The sequence below is a fragment of the Antedon mediterranea genome, chromosome 9, assembly GCF_964355755.1.
Source record: "Antedon mediterranea chromosome 9, ecAntMedi1.1, whole genome shotgun sequence".
NCBI classification, from domain to species: domain Eukaryota; kingdom Metazoa; phylum Echinodermata; class Crinoidea; order Comatulida; family Antedonidae; genus Antedon; species Antedon mediterranea.
The window spans coordinates 16,414,348-16,436,342 of NC_092678.1; the positions used below are offsets into that span (position 1 = coordinate 16,414,348).

General features: G+C 35.9%; 4 protein-coding genes and 1 pseudogene across 4 annotated transcripts; all 5 read right to left on the reverse strand.

Annotated features, from left to right (window-relative positions):
• Window positions 1-7,568: 7,568 nt before the first annotated feature.
• On the reverse strand, window positions 7,569-8,447 carry LOC140059600 (late histone H1-like). Its single transcript, XM_072105572.1, has one exon. The coding sequence runs from the start codon at window positions 8,268-8,270 to the stop codon at window positions 7,695-7,697; it is 576 nt and encodes a 191-aa protein (XP_071961673.1). The 5' UTR covers window positions 8,271-8,447; the 3' UTR covers window positions 7,569-7,694.
• A 1,488-nt stretch (window positions 8,448-9,935) lies between these two features.
• LOC140059602 (histone H2B, gonadal-like) lies at window positions 9,936-10,679 on the reverse strand. Its single transcript, XM_072105574.1, has one exon. It carries the CDS (start codon window positions 10,456-10,458, stop codon window positions 10,090-10,092), a length of 369 nt encoding a protein of 122 aa, XP_071961675.1. The 5' UTR covers window positions 10,459-10,679; the 3' UTR covers window positions 9,936-10,089.
• Window positions 10,680-11,575: 896 nt separating this feature from the next.
• LOC140058834 (histone H3) lies at window positions 11,576-12,151 on the reverse strand. The gene has a single exon (XM_072104585.1). The coding sequence runs from the start codon at window positions 12,050-12,052 to the stop codon at window positions 11,642-11,644; it is 411 nt and encodes a 136-aa protein (XP_071960686.1). The 5' UTR covers window positions 12,053-12,151; the 3' UTR covers window positions 11,576-11,641.
• Window positions 12,152-13,010: 859 nt separating this feature from the next.
• On the reverse strand, window positions 13,011-13,552 carry LOC140059601 (histone H2A-like). The gene has a single exon (XM_072105573.1). It carries the CDS (start codon window positions 13,479-13,481, stop codon window positions 13,104-13,106), a length of 378 nt encoding a protein of 125 aa, XP_071961674.1. The 5' UTR covers window positions 13,482-13,552; the 3' UTR covers window positions 13,011-13,103.
• Window positions 13,553-16,686: 3,134 nt separating this feature from the next.
• On the reverse strand, window positions 16,687-18,275 carry LOC140059603 (histone H4-like; annotated as a pseudogene).
• Between the last annotated feature and the right edge of the window lie 3,720 nt (window positions 18,276-21,995).

The window sequence follows — 21,995 nt, forward strand, 5'->3', positions numbered from 1 at the left end:
TACATCATATTTCAGAGGAAATAGAACTTGTCTATGAGACCTATGTTAACGACATTCCGTCATCTAATTGGTGAGGTTCGGGTATTTGAGAAAGAAAGTACCATGATAGTGGCTCGAACCCAAGCGCAAAATGTGCGCCAACCGTCATCTGAGTTTGCAGAAATGCAGCAGTCAATTTCAACACTACAAAACCAAATTTCTGCCCTGACAAACATCAGAAAAGATAACCGGCGTGAGGTACGGTTGTGCTATGGCTGTAATCAACCAGGACATATAAAGAGGTTTTGCCCCCAGATTCCAAAAAACGAGGGACCGCTGCCGCAACAGTAGGCAGCGTAAAGCGAATACCACCATTGGTAGGTCCAACGAATACCATGGTGGTAAAGATCAATGGAGCTGAGAGACTGTCTTTACTTGATAGTGGCTCTCAAATCACAACTATGACTGTCGATACTTTGAAATCTATTTTTGGACACACAGATTACAAAGTACAAATTCAACCATCTTCTTTGGAAATCTTAACTGCAAGCGGAGAATCAATGCCTCATCTGGGAACCGCAACTGTGGATATTGAATTGAGCGGTGAGAAATATTGTTCTGTTCCTGTTTTTATAGTACCTTCAACTGACTTTCGAAAAAATGTACCCGTTCTTATTGGCACTAATATTCTTCGCTTACATTCTAATTTTAATCATATGCAAAAAGAAAATTCATCGTTGTTAGGAAAGGCTGTCTACAGATATCGGAAAACTACACGTTTACGACCAGGGGAACAAATTAATGTAGGATGTTCTGTGCAGTGGTATAGCAATTCCTGTGGGACAGTTTTAGTTGAGCCAATGTGCTCTGGTACTCCTGATGGACTATTAATTGGACGCTCTATTTCACATATTTTTGAAGGAAACAAGGTAACTGTTCGAATTTTAAATGTTTCCGATTCCCCTATTTTTTTTAAACAAAATACACCAATTGCAAATTTAACACAGATTGCCTGTGTTGATAATTTATGTAGTCAGCAAGTTATAAGCCAAGCACCGAATATTGATTTAACAAATTCTGATACGTCAAATGAACAACATTCTGCACTTAAAAACCTTTTGGAACAGTATGCCGATGTTTTTTCAACTTCCGATAAAGACTTTGGACATACTAAATCTGTTAAGCACCATATTCCATTAATTGACAATCAACCCTTCCGATTACCATTTCGACGCATACCCCCAGCCCAATACTCTGCGGTTCGTGATGAAATCAACAAAATGTTAGACGCGAATGTTATTACACCTAGCGACAGTCCATATGCTTCACCTATGGTTATTGTGTATAAAAAGGATGGTTCGTTGAGACTTTGCGTTGACTTTCGAAAATTAAATTCCAAAACAATTAGGGATGCTTTCCCCATTCCTAGAATTGATGAAGCACTGGACGCTTTGGGTTCTTCAAAATATTTTTCAACTTTAGACTTAACAAGTGGCTATTGGCAAGTTGAGGTAGCCGATGCCGATAAGCAAAAGACTGCCTTTACAACGCCAATGGGACTTTTTCAATTTAACAGAATGCCTTTTGGATTGCAAAATGCACCAGCAACTTTTCAGCGATTGATGATGTCATGTTTTGGTGATCAAAATTTTTCTTCATTACTGATTTATTTGGACGATATTATTGTTTTTTCGAATACTTTTGAACATCATCTTCAGCGACTGGAAATGGTATTCCAGCGTCTTCGTCTGCATGGATTGAAAGTAAAACCTAGTAAGTGTTCATTTTTAAAACCTAAAGTTAACTATTTGGGACACATCGTGTCTGCAGAGGGTATATCAACCGACCCAGAAAAAATATCTAAAGTTTCAACTTGGCCTAAACCTACGAATCGCAAGGAGGTTCAACGTTTCTTGGGATTTTGTGGTTACTATCGTCGTTTTATTTCAAATTTTTCTTCATTAGCAGCACCCTTATATTCACTCACATCAGGGGATTGTAACACAAAAAAACATAAACGTAGTTATGCCCGTAAATTGCCTACTGTATTTAATTGGACTTCTGATTGTGACCAAGCATTCACATTATTAAAGACCCGTTTAACTACTGCTCCGATACTTGCTTATCCAGATTATTCGCAACCATTTATCCTGGAAACGGATGCATCGGGAACAGGGTTGGGAGCAGTGTTGTCTCAAATACATGACGGGATACAACACGTCCTTGCTTACGCTAGCCGAGGACTTAGACCATCAGAAACTCGCTATCCTGCACATAAGCTAGAATTTTTGGCTTTAAAGTGGGCGGTCACATCAAAATTTCGCGACTACTTACTGGGGACACATTTTAAAGTTTTTACAGACAATAATCCTTTAGTGTATGTGTTAAGCTCAGCCAAATTGGATGCTATTGGCCAACGCTGGGTAGCCGACCTTAGCCAATTTGATTTTTCTATTCATTATCGCCCCGGTAAAAGCAATGCTGCCGCTGATGCATTATCGCGACAATATGACTTTTCTAATTCAACTGTTTTATGCCCAAATGATGTTTCAGCCGTTTTGTCCGGATACCATAGTTCTTGTTTATTTACTCATCCTCCGAAAAAGTCTGTACAGTGTAACGTATTGACAAGAAGCACAGCTAATTCTTCAAGTCGCAACAGCGATGACGTCATTAATGTGCAGGGAGGGTGTGATGCAGTTTCCTCCTACACCCCCACAGAAATTGTTCATATGCAACGTAATGATCCAACTATTAGTCCTGTCATTGTATATCTTAATCGCGGATCTCGTCCGACTCATACTGAACGCATCAATGAATCACAAACTGTGCTTACTTTACTTCGCCAATGGGATCGTTTAGAATGGAAGGACAATGTACTTTATCGTAAAACTTTTGTTGACAATTTTCCGCGTTTTCAACTTGTACTTCCGGCTGATCATAAATCAACTGTTTTGACAAAATTACATGATGAACTTGGACATTTAGGTTATGAAAGGACTCTAGATATGATACGTAGTAGGTTTTACTGGCCTAAAATGGCTGATGATATTAAACAACATTGTATAAGTTGTAAACGTTGTTGTTTACGTAAGACGCCTCAAAGTAAAACTAAAGCTCCTTTAGTACCAATTTTCACATCCGAACCAATGGAGTTGGTATGTATTGATTTCCTTAAACTTGAACGTTCAGCAGGTGGTTTTGAAAATGTTCTAGTTGTAACAGACCATTTTACTAAATATGCTCAGGCATACCCTACAAAGGATCAAACAGCAACTACTGTAGCAAAAGTTTTAATTAATAATTTCTTTTTACATTATGGGTTTCCTAAACGCCTCCATTCCGACCAAGGCCGTAATTTTGAAAGTGCCATTATTAAACAAATTTGTAAATTAACAGGCATTGAAAAATCACGTACAACCCCTTATCACCCCATGGGTAATGGTACTACAGAACGTTGGAATCGTACATTGTTAAGCATGTTAGGCTCTTTACCAGCAGAGAAGAAACTAAACTGGAAGGATTATGTAGGTCCCATGGCTCATGCGTATAATTGCACAAAACACGAAACCACTGGTTATGCCCCTTTTTATCTTATGTTTGGACGACACGCGAGATTACCTGTGGATATACTATTTGGTATAGTAAATAATAATGGTCCGACGGATGGGGAACAATATGACGATTATGTAATTAAGTTACTTGAACAACTGAATCATGCTTATTTCACATCCCAAAATTCAGCTAGTGAAGCCAAGGCTAGGCAAAAACATAATTATGATAAACGAGCTACCAATTCAGTACTTAAAATGGGTGACAGGGTACTTGTTCAAAAGAAAGCTATAGTTGGTAAACAGAAACTCGCTGACCAATGGGAAGAGAAGCCATATGTTATTGTTAATAAACACCCCACTCTACCTGTGTATACAATTGAGAATGATACTCATAAGCGTACCCTTCATAGGAATCTCCTCACCCCTTGTATGTTTCTGCCTATTGAAGACCCTATCGATGTAAACCAACACATTATTAAGTCACGTAGTTGGAAAATTAAGAAGGGTCGTCAAATTTTTGAATCGTGGAAGAGTAAACAAGCTCATCTTACTGATTCATAGATTTTTAATGTTGAAGCTAATTTTTGTTATTTATGCATGATTACATTATACTTAATTTTTCTTTTATCACTTGAGGTTATGTTATAGCGACCCCTCAAAACATTTCGTATTATAAATAACATTAGATTATTTACGTTTGATTTATTTTGCTTTGATCTCTTTTAATAATTTAAGATTGATTTTCTGATATACAGTATTTTGCTTTAAATTTGTTTGAAACATGATTGTTTTGATGTTTATGTACGGGTAATACGTACGTGCCTTGAACACGCTGTATTGTCAGTGGTTTAGTGTGGCACTTGTTTCTGGAATGAGATGTTCGTTCCTGTTATATTTTGTATGCTAAATTGCTTTTTTGTTCTTTCTTTTGATTTTGCCAATATGCCGCTGTTAGTGGGTTGTCCTGCGACATGAATACGGCTCTACAAACATGTATTTTTCTAGTTTGTTTTATCTTATATATTGGTGTTGCTTATTCCGTTAATGTTTATATGCTTGAATATACGGCAGCGGAAAGTTATGTTTTTTTTTCTTACTTAAGTTTGCTTGTACTTTTCATTTGATTTTTGTGTTAATTTTGTAGTTTGTAAGTTGTTTTAATATTTTATACTGTTTTAGCTTAAGATTTATGTTTTTTATGTAACATCGAGGGCGATGTTCAGAAAGCCAGGGTGGATGTAGCAGGTCACTCACTCTCCTGGAATTCATGTGGTTTTCCATACTTAACTAATGTAGACTATAGACCTGGGCTGTAACCACTAAGGTGTCAACTCCTAATAATTAATTGCCTTATTCTATGGAATGGGTAATAACTTACTAATGATTACTTGGGTGTGATCTTAATGGATATACCAGCTCTTGGGAGGGGACAAGGAGGGTCACTGAACTGATAAGTCACCTCACTGGGCTACTCCTTAAATAGTCATGTATGTTCTGTAATTAACACTTCTTGTAGATTAACACAATTTGGAAATAACTTGAACCGATAGCTACAACTTAATCACTCTCTGTGTACCTGTATATAGTGTAAATAAAGTACCATTGAGAGAATATAACAACAGTCTGTGTCATTTATATAAAGAGTGCTACACATATAAAAGTACATTCTTTGATTCTTTAGTATAAACACCTCAGCTTGTATCATAATAATGATGACACGAGATGAGGATGATCAAATGTTATATGATAAACAAATAAAGCAATTGATTTTGTGAGATATAAAAGTTGGTTTTTCTTTGTCATGCATTCCTGAAGATGAACAAATAAAGTTCGAAATATTGAATCATAACATGTGTTGCCTCATTTTATCGTCGTTTGTTTTATATTGTCATAAATAAAAAGGTTCTAGGACACCTACCCCCTAGACAGTTACCCCCCGGATGTTTACCACCCGGACAACTACCCCCTTAGGACAACTACCCCCCGGACAACTACCCCCCGGACAACTACCCTCTTAGGACAACTACCCCCTTAGGATAACAACCCCCCGGACAACTACCCCCCGGACAACCACCCCCTTAGGACAACTACCCCCTTAGGATAACTACCCCCCGGGTAACTACCCCCCGGTCAACTACCCCCCGGTCAACTATCCCCCCCCCCCATCCAAAAGTAGACAAATATATAGGACCGGTTTCTGTAAAAATGAAATCATCTGTTTTTAACGGGTGTTTCGAAACTAGAGACCCGAGATCAGAGACCTGACACAAGACCCAATACGAAAAGGGAGACCTATATTTGGGTCTCCCTTTTCGTATATTAGGGTCTCCCTTTTCGTATAGTGTGGTCTCTCTTTTCGTATAGTGGGGTCTCCCTTTTCTTATAGTGGGTCTCCCTTTTCTTATAGTGGGTCTCCCTTTTCGTATATTTGGGTCTCCCTTTCGTATAATTGGGTCTCCCTTTTCGTATATTTAGGTCTCCCTTTTCGTATATTAGGGTCTCCCTTTTCGTATAGTGGGGTCTCCCTTTTCGTATAGTGGGGTCTCCCTTTTCGTATAGTGGGGTCTCCCTTTTCGTACGTGGGTCTCCCTTTTCGTATATTTAGGTCTCCCTTTTCGTATTGGGTCTCGGGTCTCTGGTCTCTGGTCTCGGGTCTCTAGTTTTGAAACACCCGTTTTTAACCGATTATTCTGTTTAACAGCACGCTAGACCCTAGATGTGCTAGATTTAAAGTACCGTATTTATTGAAAAAACGGCCTGGGCTGTTTATTGTTTAGGTGGTTTTTAGGTGGACATTTATTGGAAGAAAGTTGTTTATTCAATGGGAGGGGGTATAATCTAATGGAAATAGACGCCGATTATTCCATATGATGTTTCATGGGAGTGACATGGTCACCGTTTATTCGAGGGGAATTTATTTAAAGATCGACGTTTATTCGGTGAGTGAACATTGAGGTCAAATATCAAAAGTGATATTATTCTTCAAGTGTACAAAAATACATATATGACAAATTTGAGACAAAAATTAATTCTTTTAAGACCAGTGGTTATCGAAGCATTGTCCTGACGCAAAAATTATTATTATTATTAGCGAACCCAGTCTTTACAGTAAATACAGGGAGTACTATATAATTCGTTCGACTATCCTATGATCATGTGTGACAATCTTCAGTTTATACCAGGCTATATTTATGTTCAATCTTTTACTTTTGTTTACAATAATGAATAGTAATTCGTCAAAGTAACAAATTAAAATATAGTTATTAATTCCTATTATACACTGTTGCAGAGTCAGGTTGTTGAATAGTCTGGGTGGTTAGGGTGTTCTAAAGGGATAGTTTTCTGGGTGGTAATTGTCCGGCGGGTAATTGTCCGGGGGGTAATTGTTCCTAGGGGGTAATTGTCCGGGGGGTAGTTGTCCAGGGGGTAGTTGTCCTAAGGGGGTTGTTGTCCTAAGGGGGTAGTTGTCCGGGGGGTATTTGTCCGGGGGGTAGTTGTCCTAAGGGGGTAGTGGTCCAGGTGGTGGTTGTCCGGGGGGTAGTTGTCCGGGGGTAAATGTCCAGGGGGTGAATATCCGGATACGAAATAAAAATATTAGTTGAACCTCCAGTTCAACCTGGTTCATTCGGTAGATTAACTTTTCATTTGTCGAAATTAAAGGTTCAAACCTTTGTTTATAAATTATAATAAATTTTATACAGTTTATGTTAACAGTAATTTACAATCAAATTATACCCGTGTGTATAAGGTGAAAGGAATAGCTATCCAATCGAACCTAAAAACAACGTAAGAGGGCGATTAATTGATAATTAACACCAGTTGCTTTTAATTAGTTGCATGCACTCAATCAAAGCATCTCAAGATATTTATGTTTTAATTCAATGTGCTATAATTATTAGGAATCATCTTTTATATACATAACTGTATTTATTATGTTCAACTTTTATATAACAAAAGCAAAAGATTGCACTATTGGTATTGTTTGGTAAATGGATTATAAAAAAAATGTGGTGTATATCCAAATCATGCCGCTATGCATTCATAACATTTTAATAATTTAGTTTAATTTTAATAAGACTATACGTGAAAGCAATCAAATCTCTTTAGGATATTTGGTGGCTCTGAAAAGAGCCGTTTGGTTTAAATTTGGTCGTAAATACTTTAGTTCTTTGCAGCCGCCTTCTTTGGTGATTTTGAAGCCTTTTTAGCTTTCGGCTTTTTAGGTTTCTTGGTCTTTGGCTTCTTTGCAGGAGATTTAGCCTTCTTAGGCTTAGAAGATAGCTTCTTTTTTTCCGACTTCTTTGCCTTTTTAGGTGACTTGGTAGCCTTCTTTGCAGCTGGTTTCTTTGCCTTCTTTGCAGCTGGTTTTTTGGTCTTTGTTGCCTTCTTCTCCTTATCTGCAACTGCCTTCTTCTTAGCTTTTTCCTTCTTTGCCTTTGCAGCCGCATCAGCTTTTGCTGCAGCCTGGTTTAGCTTGAATGAACCACTGGCTCCAGTACCCTTAGGCTGGACCAGTTTGTTGCTCTCGACTCCGCGTTTCAACGCCATACGGAGATGGGTTTTCATGTTGGCAGGATCTACTTTGTAGTTGGCTAGAATGTACTTAGCAATAGCCTGACGAGATGAACCGTTTCTTTCCTTCAAAGCACCAATTGCTGCCGAAATCATGTCGATGTAAGTAGGGTGAGCAGCAGGCTTCTTTGCTGCAGCCTTCTTAGTTTTAGTTTTATCAGCCATCTTAGATAGGTAACACACTTTAGCACGAATCAAATAGCAGGTTAAAATATTATGATAAAAGTTCAAAATTGAAAGCTAGCTTTATATCGATGTTGCGGACCTATACTAAAGCAACCGTATTGTTTCCCAGACCGCCTTTTTGTGTTGCAATATTTACAATGATTTTTACAAATATTGTGTTTGTTATTGGCTTAATTGTTGCTAAAATAAACAATTAATATTCATATTTTTTCGTTCTTGTTGAACTACAATAAATTACAATATATTCTTTTTATATATCCGAGTTTTTAACCGAATATTCGGCTAGGTTACAAACATATACACAGTCAACATGTAAGTTTGTGTTTTGAAAACCATATTTATTTCACAAAATAATGAAATTGGCAAGAAATTAGAAATATTCTTAAATAAAAAATATTAATATAACAAAATCATTATTATATACTTAAATACTGAATAGAAATTGAAGAATATATTTCAGTTTTTCTGTTTAGTTTTGAGTCAATAATATCAGTGACTTGAACACAATTGTACTAATCTCAACCACTATATATTTTTGACTAAATATTATATTCGGGATATTTCTACTGTATTTAATTCGTACAACTTGGGTACCAAATACATTTTCAAACATGTTTGATATACCGAAAGATTGAAACTTCTTTTTAGTTGCTTTTTTTTATTTAATACTTTATTTTCTTTGAGATCCAATTACTGTCATTTTTTCTCCAGATCGTTGGATTTAATATATGTTAGTCAACATTATTCAGTAAGTGGTGTTCTTACAACCAAAAATCTGTTCTGAATACAGTTTTAGGGTTTCGGTTTTTTTTAAATATAAAAAAATAGCATCTAAATGGTTCGCTAACGTTGAATAAAATAGTTTATTGGTTAGGACATCTATATTTATGTTGTTTGAATATTTTCTCATTCTCGCAGATTTCCTCATCTCTTTATCGTTGAAATTAATTTATCAAACAATTAATAAAAACAATGTCGATTGATTATATATTTTAAAGTGTAACTTTCACCAGGTTCACCGATACAGTATTTTAGATAAGTTCAGTGGTTTTTATAAAGACACTTAAATATCATGGAGTTGGTACACATACATAATTCCAGACTCATTAAATAAGTTCAACAGAGTATTTAGTACAATTCCCTTTAACACATGAGTTGCCATTTAATACCATACTTTTTGGAGGTCTGAAATTTATGAATGATACATTTAACGGAAACTATATTCGTTAAATAAACTATACACAAAAATAAAGGATTAAAAATAGATTTTATGGATTAAATCTATTCTTAAAAAATGGGAGCAGACAAAACACATGAAAACAGCAACAAGTTAGAAAATAGGCAAACTTCAAATCAAACTTGTCATTATTATATAGACAAATCATGGAAAGAGAAATGCCAATGGTAAATCAATGAGGCCGGATAACCTATATTATTGGCTTATTGGTGAAAATGTTATAATCTTAAACGCCATGTTTGAAATGTGTATGTATGTTAACTGTAATGATATTTAAAAAGAATAGATAATGAATAATTTCAAATAGGATTGTATTTCAAAATATTGTAGATAATAATAAAGTTCTATTTTTTTCTATTTTAATTTATATATAGATATGACAGTAATAACTAATCTTTAGGCTGGACTATACAGTACTGTATTTTGCAAATCCAATACTGTAATTACTTTAATAAATTAATAATAAATCACGAAAATGAAAGACAAGCTAATAAAATCTCTTTTGGGACATGTGGTGGCTCTGAAAAGAGCCGTTTGGTTTGAGATTCAGCAAAATGATGTTTACTTGGAGCTGGTGTATTTGGTGACAGCCTTGGTACCCTCAGAGACAGCATGCTTAGCCAATTCACCAGGAAGCAATAGACGGACAGCGGTCTGGACTTCCCTGCTGGTGATGGTAGATTTCTTGTTGTAGTGAGCAAGACGAGATGCTTCTCCTGCAATACGTTCGAAGATGTCGTTGACGAAACTGTTCATGATTCCCATGGCTCTGCTGGAGATACCAGTGTCTGGGTGAACTTGCTTCAACACCTTGTAGATGTAGATGCTGTAGCTTTCCTTTCGCTTACGTTTCCTCTTCTTGTCAGTAGTTCTTACAGCCTTAGCCTTACCGGCTTTCTTGGCAGCTTTTCCTGAAGTTTTTGGTGGCATGATTTTAGTAACTACGATACGAGTAAAGTAATCAAGTGAAGATTTTCATATCGCTCAGTGTATTTATTGACTTTGGTATGCAAATGAGGTTTTCCAGTTAGGCTCGCTAGTCGACGGTTTTCATTGGTTGTTGACTGCGCGCAATTTATTGAATGTACAAAACAAAAGCTTACTTGTTCTTTGTTAACATTTGGAGGGAAGAAGACAAGTAAAACACCTTATCTTTTTACAGTAATGTATTGAGTATTTGTAATTTTTGTATGTATGCTTCATTTTGTACCTACCACCAATACAATGGTGTACTTTACGAACACAAAAGGTAGGATAAAAATTGAAAATGTACCTCACAATGTGAACTATTTGGTGTATATTGTAATAAATAATCTGATGTCTTGTCCTTACATAACATAAATACAGTAGTTAAGTGGTTTTTCAATATATTAATATAAAATAATATCAAACAATTGAAAAAATAATTTTGTTATATACCAAAAAAATGTTTAGTAAATCGTTTTTAATAATGTATGAAAACAACCAGTACATTTATTTTATTCTTATGTGCGTGTTTAATAAAATGGTGTGGTACGTCATTCATTTTAAAATAGTCAAAAATGTAATTCTCATCCCGAATACTGTATAGTACGGTACATGTACAAATAATTTCAAGAGGTGGAAAATGAAAGGTTGTACAGTTACATGTATTATTATTACAGTAGAGCAACAAGGCGAACATCAAACTAAACTTTCTAGAAAGGCCATCAGCCTTCATTGCAAAGTTCACATTCATGTTGATTCGCTTTAACTGTCTGTAGTACTTTGTGTATTTTAATTATATGTAAACTGACTTTGGGGTTGGGTTAACCAACTCAGCTATAGAGTGAGTGATTATAGACGGAATAAAAAACTAAATGAAAGTTATAATTTATATAGACAATTCATGAGAAAAAAAATTGCAATTACAGTAGTAAGTATACTTAATGTATGTACTGTATTTTTACCTGTTTTTCATATTAGATTATAATGTAGGCCTATCAGTTTATATACTAAGCTTGACTTGATGTATATTAAATATTATATGGTAGAGAAACACAACAAATAAAGTAGACAATTGCTAATTTAATCTCTTTTGTACATATTGTGGCTCTGAAAAGAGCCTTTTGGTTTGAGAAAACGGAGAATTATCTTATGCACGTTCTCCACGGATACGGCGGGCAAGTTGGATGTCCTTTGGCATGATGGTAACACGTTTGGCGTGGATGGCACACAAGTTGGTATCTTCGAAAAGCCCAACTAGGTATGCTTCGCTAGCCTCTTGAAGAGCCATGACAGCTGAGCTCTGGAAACGAAGATCTGTCTTAAAATCTTGGGCGATTTCACGGACAAGACGTTGGAATGGGAGCTTTCGGATAAGAAGCTCAGTGCTCTTCTGGTAACGACGGATCTCACGAAGAGCGACGGTTCCAGGCCTATAACGATGAGGCTTCTTTACTCCACCGGTGGCTGGTGCACTCTTTCGTGCTGCCTTGGTTGCAAGTTGTTTTCGGGGAGCTTTTCCTCCGGTAGATTTACGTGCAGTTTGCTTAGTACGAGCCATCTTTGTTTTTTAACTAATAAAATTGATATCAAAATTGTTTAAATTCTTGCGTTTATATAAGGACCTATGTTTGCAAGGGTAATTAACTACAAGCAATACGATTGGCTAAATGGAAACTTGTGTTTCTTTGTTATATTCAATCAGCAATCAAGTGATTGGCTAAATTTTACTGTTTAGAACACGTCCGCAGTTTCGTTTTCAATAATGTGGCGGGGGTTCCACAGATTAACAAAACGAATTCTATTGGTTGAAATCTGTGGCTAAGAACACGTCCGGAGCTCACCAAAATATTGCGCCTTTTTTGTTTTTTTTTTGCAGAATTTATTAAACTGCATAATGGCCTTTTAAAGTGTGATTTTATTAATCTTCATTTTTTTATGTTTTTTGGGGATAAGTTATTTTGTATTTTAGGCCTCTGCTATCTGATAATAATGTAGAAATTAAAAAAAAACCTTTGATATATCCATTTTTCTATTTATTTTTAAATCAGGCCCATATCTTTTCTTTTTTTATCCAAACAATGATGCATCTCTTTTTATATTTAATTCATTGTTTGTTGCAAACATGTCACTCTTCTTTGTGTAATCGATTCTGTTTTATGCAACTACAGTATTTATTTCTACAATGTTTACAAAATATGATATAGCCTATACAGGGGTTCATGTGTATAATAATAAGTGTAAGCATGGATTTAATCCATGGCGTAAGTAATTAGAAACGTGGTTTATTTTGTGTGTTAAAAGTGAACATTTCATACGTACTTTATGTTCTATATAATATGGAAATATATATCTATCCATTATAATAGTACTGTAAATGATGTTAAGTCGAGGATAATAAATAATACACACTACAAGAAACTTTTTGTCTAATTTGTAGATGATGGTGAAAGCAAAATATTGAAATAACCCCAATTTACACATAAATTAGCTTTTTGGTGTTAAGTACCGTGTTGTTATATTGTTACTTTGTGCTAATTCAATTTCTTTTGGACAAAATGGTGGCTCTGAAAAGAGCCGTTTGGTTTGAGAATGCGGTAAGCAATACGAATTTACTTGGCTTTGGCCTGGGTCTTCTTTGGTAGAAGTACAGCTTGGATGTTTGGTAGTACACCTCCCTGTGCGATGGTCACACTTCCGAGAAGTCTGTTCAACTCTTCATCATTACGGATGGCAAGTTGAAGATGACGAGGGATGATTCTGCTCTTCTTGTTATCACGGGCAGCGTTGCCAGCCAACTCCAAGATTTCAGCAGTCAAGTATTCGAGTACGGCAGCCATGTAGACTGGGGCACCAGCGCCGACACGGGATGCGTAGTTACCTTTTCGCAAGAATCTGTGAACACGACCGACTGGAAACTGAAGTCCAGCACGGCTTGATCGGCTCTTGGCCTTTCCTTTAGCTTTTCCTCCTTTGCCACGTCCAGACATATTTGTTACTTGCTAATTGTATTTCGGTATACAGTATTCGAAAATAATGAATAATGATGATTCAAACAGTACCTGGTGTTTTATAGCCGCTTTTGGTTCGCCCTACGGAAATCTTGTACTGATGTGACCAATCACGGTCGTCCGCGCTGTAGGCGGTAATCACTTCTATTGTGTAGACGTTCTTTGTTATTTTGGCGCAAATTTACAAAATCTCACAACGGTTATATATCACAGGTATATTTTTTTCAATTTTATACATAAAAAATACATTCATGAAATTTAGCAGCAGGAAAAAGGTAACATTTTTCAACAGAATTGCACAGAAAAGGATTACAATAAAACAATAATAAATAAATAACATATTAGAAATGTCATGACAACGGTTAAATTCGAATTCATACTAAATCTTATAGTCTGTAAATTTGAAAAACAATGCACAGTAAATACATTTATAAAACAAGTTTTTCATAAATGTAATATCTAAGACCAGTTAAATCCAAAATTCAACCTGATGTCACTATACCAAAGTAAATAATTCTATTACAAAGTACCTGTTCGATTTTATGCTCATATAAATAATGATTAACCTGGGTAATAAATATGAACTATCCCCCACTGAAACAATTACAAGCATGTACTTCTTTAATGAACATTTGGTAAACACCATGCATAGGTTCTTATAAATGTCTTATATTAAATAACATTGTAAAAGAGTCCAAATTGTATCTGTTATACATTAACAATATTATATAGGCCAATGTGAACATGAGCATCATGATGTAATTATATTGTTAAATATGTTTTCTGATACTCAGAAAATTTAATTAATACAGGGCTGCAAATTAACTTTTTTACTTGGTAGCACTATCAAATTTGTATGATGGCTCATAATAATTTTTGGTAGCACCACCAATTTTTTTAGTAGCACCTTTTCATCGACAACAACCTTCCCTCAAACCCCATCCGCGCAGATCCGTTTTTAGTTTAGTTGGGGGGGGGGGGGAGGTATACAAATAAAGCCCCCCCCCCCCCGCGCTTGGGGGGGGGGGATTTTTAAGTAATTATAGGTTGTTTCAATCGATTTCTGAGCACATAGATTGGGTTATGCACATTTTAGGCACTGGTCCTGATGCGCCACTTATATTCACGCAAGATTTATTCTTTTTACGGTACGGAAAGAAATTACTGCTTTGTATATACGCGTAACCTTTCGTAGCCTACGCGTAAATAGACCGTAGGTCATTGTTCTCTAAACGTATCCTGCAATTTACAAAGTATTGTTCGTTGCCTACGATGTATTGTTTATGATAATATCTACGCGTCGATACACCAATTAAATGTCATCGCCTTTAGGAGCATGAACAATGGAAACAAACATGTATTTGTTGGCTAATTAAAATCCTAGTAGAAGACGTTAATTTTTGTAGCCGCCCTACACATCGGTTGTCCTAATTTGGCAGGACATCCGCCGACGAGACGACATCGGGCCCGAGGCCCTCAACTCACGCAGAGAGAGTTTCGGCGGCCTACATGATTCAATCCGACCATTCAATCCTACCTTGGTTTAGCGAATTATAAAAACAACAACACCTTGGCTAGGACGCAAACAAAATATATGCAAAATAAATATATATTCCATGTTAAGATTTAACATAGGCCTTTGTAAATTATTATTACGATAAAAGGCCCGACCAGAATTTGGAGGGGAAAAACGTGCGAATCGTGGGAACAGTTTATAGAGCTGTATTACGTTTCACGTGACGCAAAATTCAGGTACTCTGTTTTGTAGCCACGTGGTAAAACAGAGTATCGCGTTTCATGACATGTGACCAAAAAACTAGGTCTGTATTAATTACGATCTTCTGTCGGCAGTCTTTTTGAGCGACCGATTGAACGTTCTGATACTATATTTAGAATGAATTGTTTACGATCTTTTTGTTTGCATGTTTTTGGATCGACTGGACGTTCGCTATATTATTTTTTATTAGTTGGCATAGTTCATTGTGTTGGATCGTGTCTCGTATACGTTTACATTGTAGGAAATTTATATTCACCGTTGTTGAGAGTAAAAAAACACACACAAATGAAACATTTACGAATAAAAAATATTATATTATATATTTCTTAGTAATGTACAAATTGGTCCTCCTCCGCCAGTCAAAATTAACACATTAAATAATAGTTTTCACACCTTGTTACTTACTATAGAACATCGTGAGGTTGTTTATTGAGGTTACTAACGAAGCCAAACAATGTAACCTACAAAGCCAACAACGTAGCCTGTTTTATCTACGAAGCTACTTCGTAGGAAAAGCTGCGGTATTTTCTCTGATATATCATTTTCGATAATCAGAATCTGGAATAAAGTATTAAATCTACTGATAAACAATACTGCTGTTTAATCTATATAATGAATAGATATTATTATATATATCATTAATTACATTATTTAGTAATCATGATATAACCATTATACTGCCTAAAAAATGCTGATGGCTGCGCGGCGACAATCCTTAGTATCTGCCGCGCCCGCCCTGGCTAACTTCTGTGTACGGCGGTACAATTGTTTTTTTATATTCCTTCTTTAAAACGGAGGTGATTTTTCCACGAGGTTTGTGTCGTCCGCGCGTCACACTGTGCTGTGTATTTGGTGTCCTTTTGTGTGATTGGGTAAGGCAGCATACAATAAATGGACGAACTTCCAATCACAACGAGTGTAAAATGTTTAGGGGCTTTGTACGCTTGAATGAACCTGACTCCTTTGCGGCGGCGGTGACTAGTGGAAACTCCTGAGCCTTCCGTAGAGTAGAGAGAGATTAAATTACAACACAGTTAAATAGGGAAAACACACCTGACTTCAATTTGAAACAACTCGCACAAGCAGACGATCTTGTCGCGCTATGCGCGACCTATTCTGTTGCTTTAGTCGCAAACAGAAAAATTAGGTCGCAAATGCGACCAAATACCCCTTAATTTGCAGCCCTGTAATAAAAAAAGATAAATTAATCCTATTTTTGTTATAATTACAGTAACAACTGTATAGTGAACATGAGAATCATGACGTAGTATCTGCCTCCTCAGACCTCTGGTCAAGGTGGGCACTGGACGACAGAAGCCCTTCATCAATGTTAGGACCAATCAAGGTGCTTTAAAATCTCTTTTGTACATGTGGTGGCTCTGAAAAGACAACAAATGTTGATATAGTTTGCGGTCGACAACCACGTTTATGTAGACTTTGATCGTTCTCTCAGGAGTGAGAATGGTGTAGATTTGGAATTTTGTACTTAAAATACAATAACCTGGTATTTCTAATGACATTCTTAAATTTATTTATTCCTCGTATAGTGGATAGCAATATATATACACTTGTATATTGTAGTGTACATACTATAAATAAACAGACATATTAGCAAACAAATCTCTTTTGTACATGTGGTGGCTCTGAAAAGAGCCGTTTGGTTTGAAATTGAAACTGCTTATCCACCGAATCCGTACAGGGTTCGGCCTTGTCTCTTCAAGGCGTAGACGACATCCATAGCGGTGACGGTCTTTCTCTTGGCATGCTCAGTGTAAGTTAGTCTGGGTTCCAGACGGAGTTTTGTCTTAATATTAGTAAAAAGATAAATATTTTGGCACATATGGCGTTTCATACGTATACTACTTGATTTTGGATACTCCGTCTGGGGAAACACGCACAAGTCACGTGGTTTGACACCAAGAATTCTTGGTGCATACAATTATCCGGTTGACTAGTTTCAGCTGCATGCGATTGGCTACTCACTCGTACACTGTTTTAATATTCATATTTCAGAAGTTCAAAGACTCAACAACTAAGATGGTGCGCATGCGCTATGTTACGTTTAGACAACGTGCACTTGGTACATTGATGAAAGTTTCTGAAGGCTAGAAATGATTTTATATGCCTAGTAGTTCGGTAAACATTTGATGGGATTTTTCCCAAGAACATGAAAACTCGTCTTGATAAGATAGGCTGCTTCTCCGCAAATCAAACATTGAATGGATCATTTATTACGCGGAGATAATTTGATTTAATTCCCACCCAGACCCTGTCCTGTTATGTGTAGTGTGTGGTGTAGCTTTGTTGTGTGCCGGTGGTATGTAGGCCTACTTTATTGGCGTTTTATTTGGCAGGTCATACGTGCGAGTTGAGTAGGACCTACGAAAGAGGCCTAGGCCAATGACTAAACAATTAATAAAAAAACAACTTGGCAACACGATTTTATCAGCAGTCTCGTCTCGTACATTCTGACATTCAGCACTGTACGTACTCGATCTTTTCATTTTGAAACAAGATGATCATTGGTTGATTCGAAATCTATATTTACATACCGCCCGCCCCATATAGCCAAATACGGTATGATCACCTACGTCATTCTTATCGGACGTTTGCGGTCTACAAATCGATTTCTATACGCGTTTCACAAGTCTGTATTTTCAGACAAAAATCGCGGTCGCAATAAAAACAAAATTATAAATAAACAAGAAAATACAGACTTGGGGCAAGTCTAAGTGTAAGTTACAGCATCACGAATGACATTCTCAAGGAATACCTTGAGTACACCACGGGTTTCCTCGTAGATAAGACCAGAGATTCTCTTGACACCACCACGGCGAGCAAGACGACGGATAGCCGGTTTTGTGATCCCTTGGATGTTATCACGCAACACCTTACGATGACGCTTAGCGCCTCCTTTTCCAAGTCCCTTTCCTCCTTTACCACGTCCAGACATGTTGTAGATATTCAGTTATTTTCTTCGAAGACAAATTCGAAATTATGTTAACCGATTCAGAAATAGACGTACTTATAGAGCAAATGCGGACGTGAATTTGGACTGCTCTACTTGACCTTTGTACCGAAACTCAAATAGCCTTTGTATTTAGTTTTGGTGGGAAATACAATAACACTGTACTTTCTCGTTATCTTTTTTCATCTACGTAAAGTAAACGGAAAGCAGTTGTTTGTATTGAATTTTGGTGGGAAATACAAGGCGTTTTTTTTTGACAGGCAATTCATATTCAGCATCTCTTTCTTCTTTATAATTATTTCCTCGAAACAACAAACCTTTTATCAAATTAATAGTTTTGATATTAAATTCGATATTTAAAGCCTTGTGAATGTTATACTTTTTTTAAGCAATAGGTTTGCCGATAATTCTTAATAATTATCCAAATAGCATGTCTACAGTTTATCCTACTGAAAATGTTTATCTACTAGCTAGTTGCTAAATCTGCCAGTCTTAATTTAATCAGACTCAGAGGAGTTCATCTTTTCAGGAGCTTTCTGGGTTATTGGAGATAATGGTGATTTGAGGTTTTGAAGATGTGCATAACATGATAAATAAATACTGTAATACTTTAAAAAGGGGCTGCATATTCAAAAGCTCCTAGTGGATGCAGCTATGTATCATATAATGATGACACGAGATGAAGATCATATTATTATGATGTATCATTTTGTCTTTAGATATAGACACAGTATAGAACAATTGATCATGGCCAATATGCCTGAACGATAAATTTCCACTAGTACAGGAAAAATATGGTTGAAAAAATTGCAACATAATTTATTTCACTACAATGCATATATGATTATATTAAAAGTCTAGAAAATCCAGGTAGGGGAAATAGGTTTTTAAAATAAAATGGCGAAAATGTCTAAAAATTGACCAAAAAAACATAAATAGTAGATCTAATTACCACTTTATAGCAGTTTTTACAATGCTTTTTATATTTCTGTCAATAGTGTCAAACATTTCAAATGCAATATACATATTAATTTTATTAGAAAATGGCAGCAAAAAAAACACACATTTAAGTATCAAGATATCACCACAGTTATAATAATAGACAACATACTCCAGTGCATTAAAATGCATAGGACTACATTTGTACTGTCATAACATAGAATACAATATTACAATCTTTTAATTCATTCACTTTCATTAATATCAGGTTACCATTCCCCCGCGCCCCCACCATCTATAGTTAGGAATTGATCATGTGCTGATACCTTGACCTTACTGGTGGTAAATTTGTCATGATGATTTACTCTCATTGCCTTACCCAAGGGTTCCAAATGATCAGCAATTGCTGGACCGATCACCCTCATAAAATATGGTTAAAAAAACTTCAATTTATGTATTTAGATTTCCTGTCCCTCAAAACATACACTTTGCCACCAAAAAAATCACTTCCATACACAATCTAGAAGCTGAGGTATTTATACTACAGAATCAAAGAGTGTATTTTATTTATTTAATCTAAATTGTATATTTTTAAAATGTAAATATTAGAATATATAATTATGTTTATCAAAGAAATGGTACATCTTTTAGATTGTTTAATATTGGAAGCAATTAATGCAATTGATGTTGTATATTTTTATCAATATAATAATTTTATTTATAATATAAATAGAATCGCTTCCGAATATCTCACAAACTCAGTTTCAATGAAACAATGCATGAATCAAACATTTGATTTCGACAAAATAAATACGTTGAACCGTGGAGGAAATAATTATATAGAAGAAAAAGATGCTGAATCTGAATTGCCTGTCAGAAAAACTACCTTGTATTAATTCCCACCAAAATTCAATACAAAAACAACTGCTTTCCGTTTACATAGATTGCAAAAAAGATAAAAAGAAAGTACAGTGTTATTGTATTTCCCACCAACATTACGCGGACCAGGCTACTTTAGCGTTACGTTTGGCATCCACTGAATCAGTGGATGACCTATCCCCTCAACATGTCAATTGTGGTATAAGTTGACAGGAATAATACTCTGTGGTGTAATAAAGATGCCAGCGTGTTTATTTAAGACTGCAAGTGTTAAGAATAACTTGCTGTCCATTTTCAACTTCCTCTTACCAATGACCAATAGCAAACAGGCACTGCTTGTCAATCAGGTCCTCACTGACTGGGTATTAACCAATCAATTTACTATTAGATAGGTCACTGATTTTATAAAATAGTTTGCAAGAAATTTGATTTCTGACCTTATACACCAATAAATACTTTAGTGGTTGTTTATAATAATAATCTAAATATTTCTCAATGCTGCTTTATGCAAAGCAATTTAACTAGAACTACAGACACATTAAATAAATACTTTTAAACATGAACAATAGTTTTGTTAGGGAATTGGGATGGCCGTGTGATATTCAATTTATTAAATTTAATGGGAAAGTATATATCTTTCACAAAATTTCGTATGTCATCAGGCAGCGTTTTAAAGGCTGGAAGCCCTTTGAATTGATCGATTTTGGGAACAAAATGGATTGATAGACAATCATGAGTACTTCCGAACAGTGCTATAAATGTATCACGAAAGCATATTAGTGTTTCATGTTTTATTCACCTGTTGTTGGGTGGTGGACATCTTGTAGACAATGTACAGCAGCAACAAACATACATAATTGATACAAATAAACACAATTTAAATTTGATAACTCTACGCGATTTTATACGAGATAAATGCGTAGACTCGGTCATCAATGACCGTCTACTTGATAATATAAACGACGAGCCCGCGGAAGAAAATGTAGCATACAACAGAACTATTAGAAAGAATTAATCGCAAAAGGGTTAGGCCTAAGCCAGATATACCACGGAGTTCAAATATCCCCCGCCATTCCTCTTGATGGATTGAGGCGGCAGGCATCAAAGCGATTTTAAAATTGAATGGAAGCGCATCGAAAATAAATAAAAGATCTTTCTCGGAAGATTCATTGTGGAGGAAAATCTGACTTGCTGCATGCGTTTGCATGGTAGGTAGAAATCAACGTGCCGATAAAAATAAAATAATTAACAAATTCTTATCAGATAGATCTACGTAAACGTGTGAAGTAGGACTAAAGAGGTCTTATTTACAGTATATCAGTAGGCCTAATATATATTCGTATAAAATATCCTAATTTCCACAACTCAGGATTATGTCCATAATGATATCAATAGTAAGAATCTGTTATAGGCCTATGCGTAATTTTTTTTTTATTAAGCCACTAATTTTTCATTATCATACATTAAATTCAATTATACCATACACAATTCAGTGATTATTTTACAGTTATTTTCTCATTTTCCCAATTGTCTTTTCTCTTACAGGTAATAACGTGGTACGTGCTTCATGATTGATGGTAAAATTAATTTATACCTGTAACAATAGATTATGGCAAGGCGTTTCGGACCGGACGGAGTCGGAGGAGAAGATTAGGTGGAAGAAATGCTTTCCATGGACTGCACCAGAAGTAATTTCTGGTGTCGAAGTACCATCAGAGCACAGCGCTATTTACGCGTTTGGATACATGTTGAGCCGCATATTACAAAGCGAACAACATAAGAATACGGGAAACTGGCGAGATATGCATGCGGCGGCCGTCACCTGCAGAGCTAGCTTGACCACCACCACCTTTTATGTAATAACGTTAGATCATGAATAATTAAAAATTGAATGAACCCACACAAGAAAAAAAAAGTTAAATGAAACTTT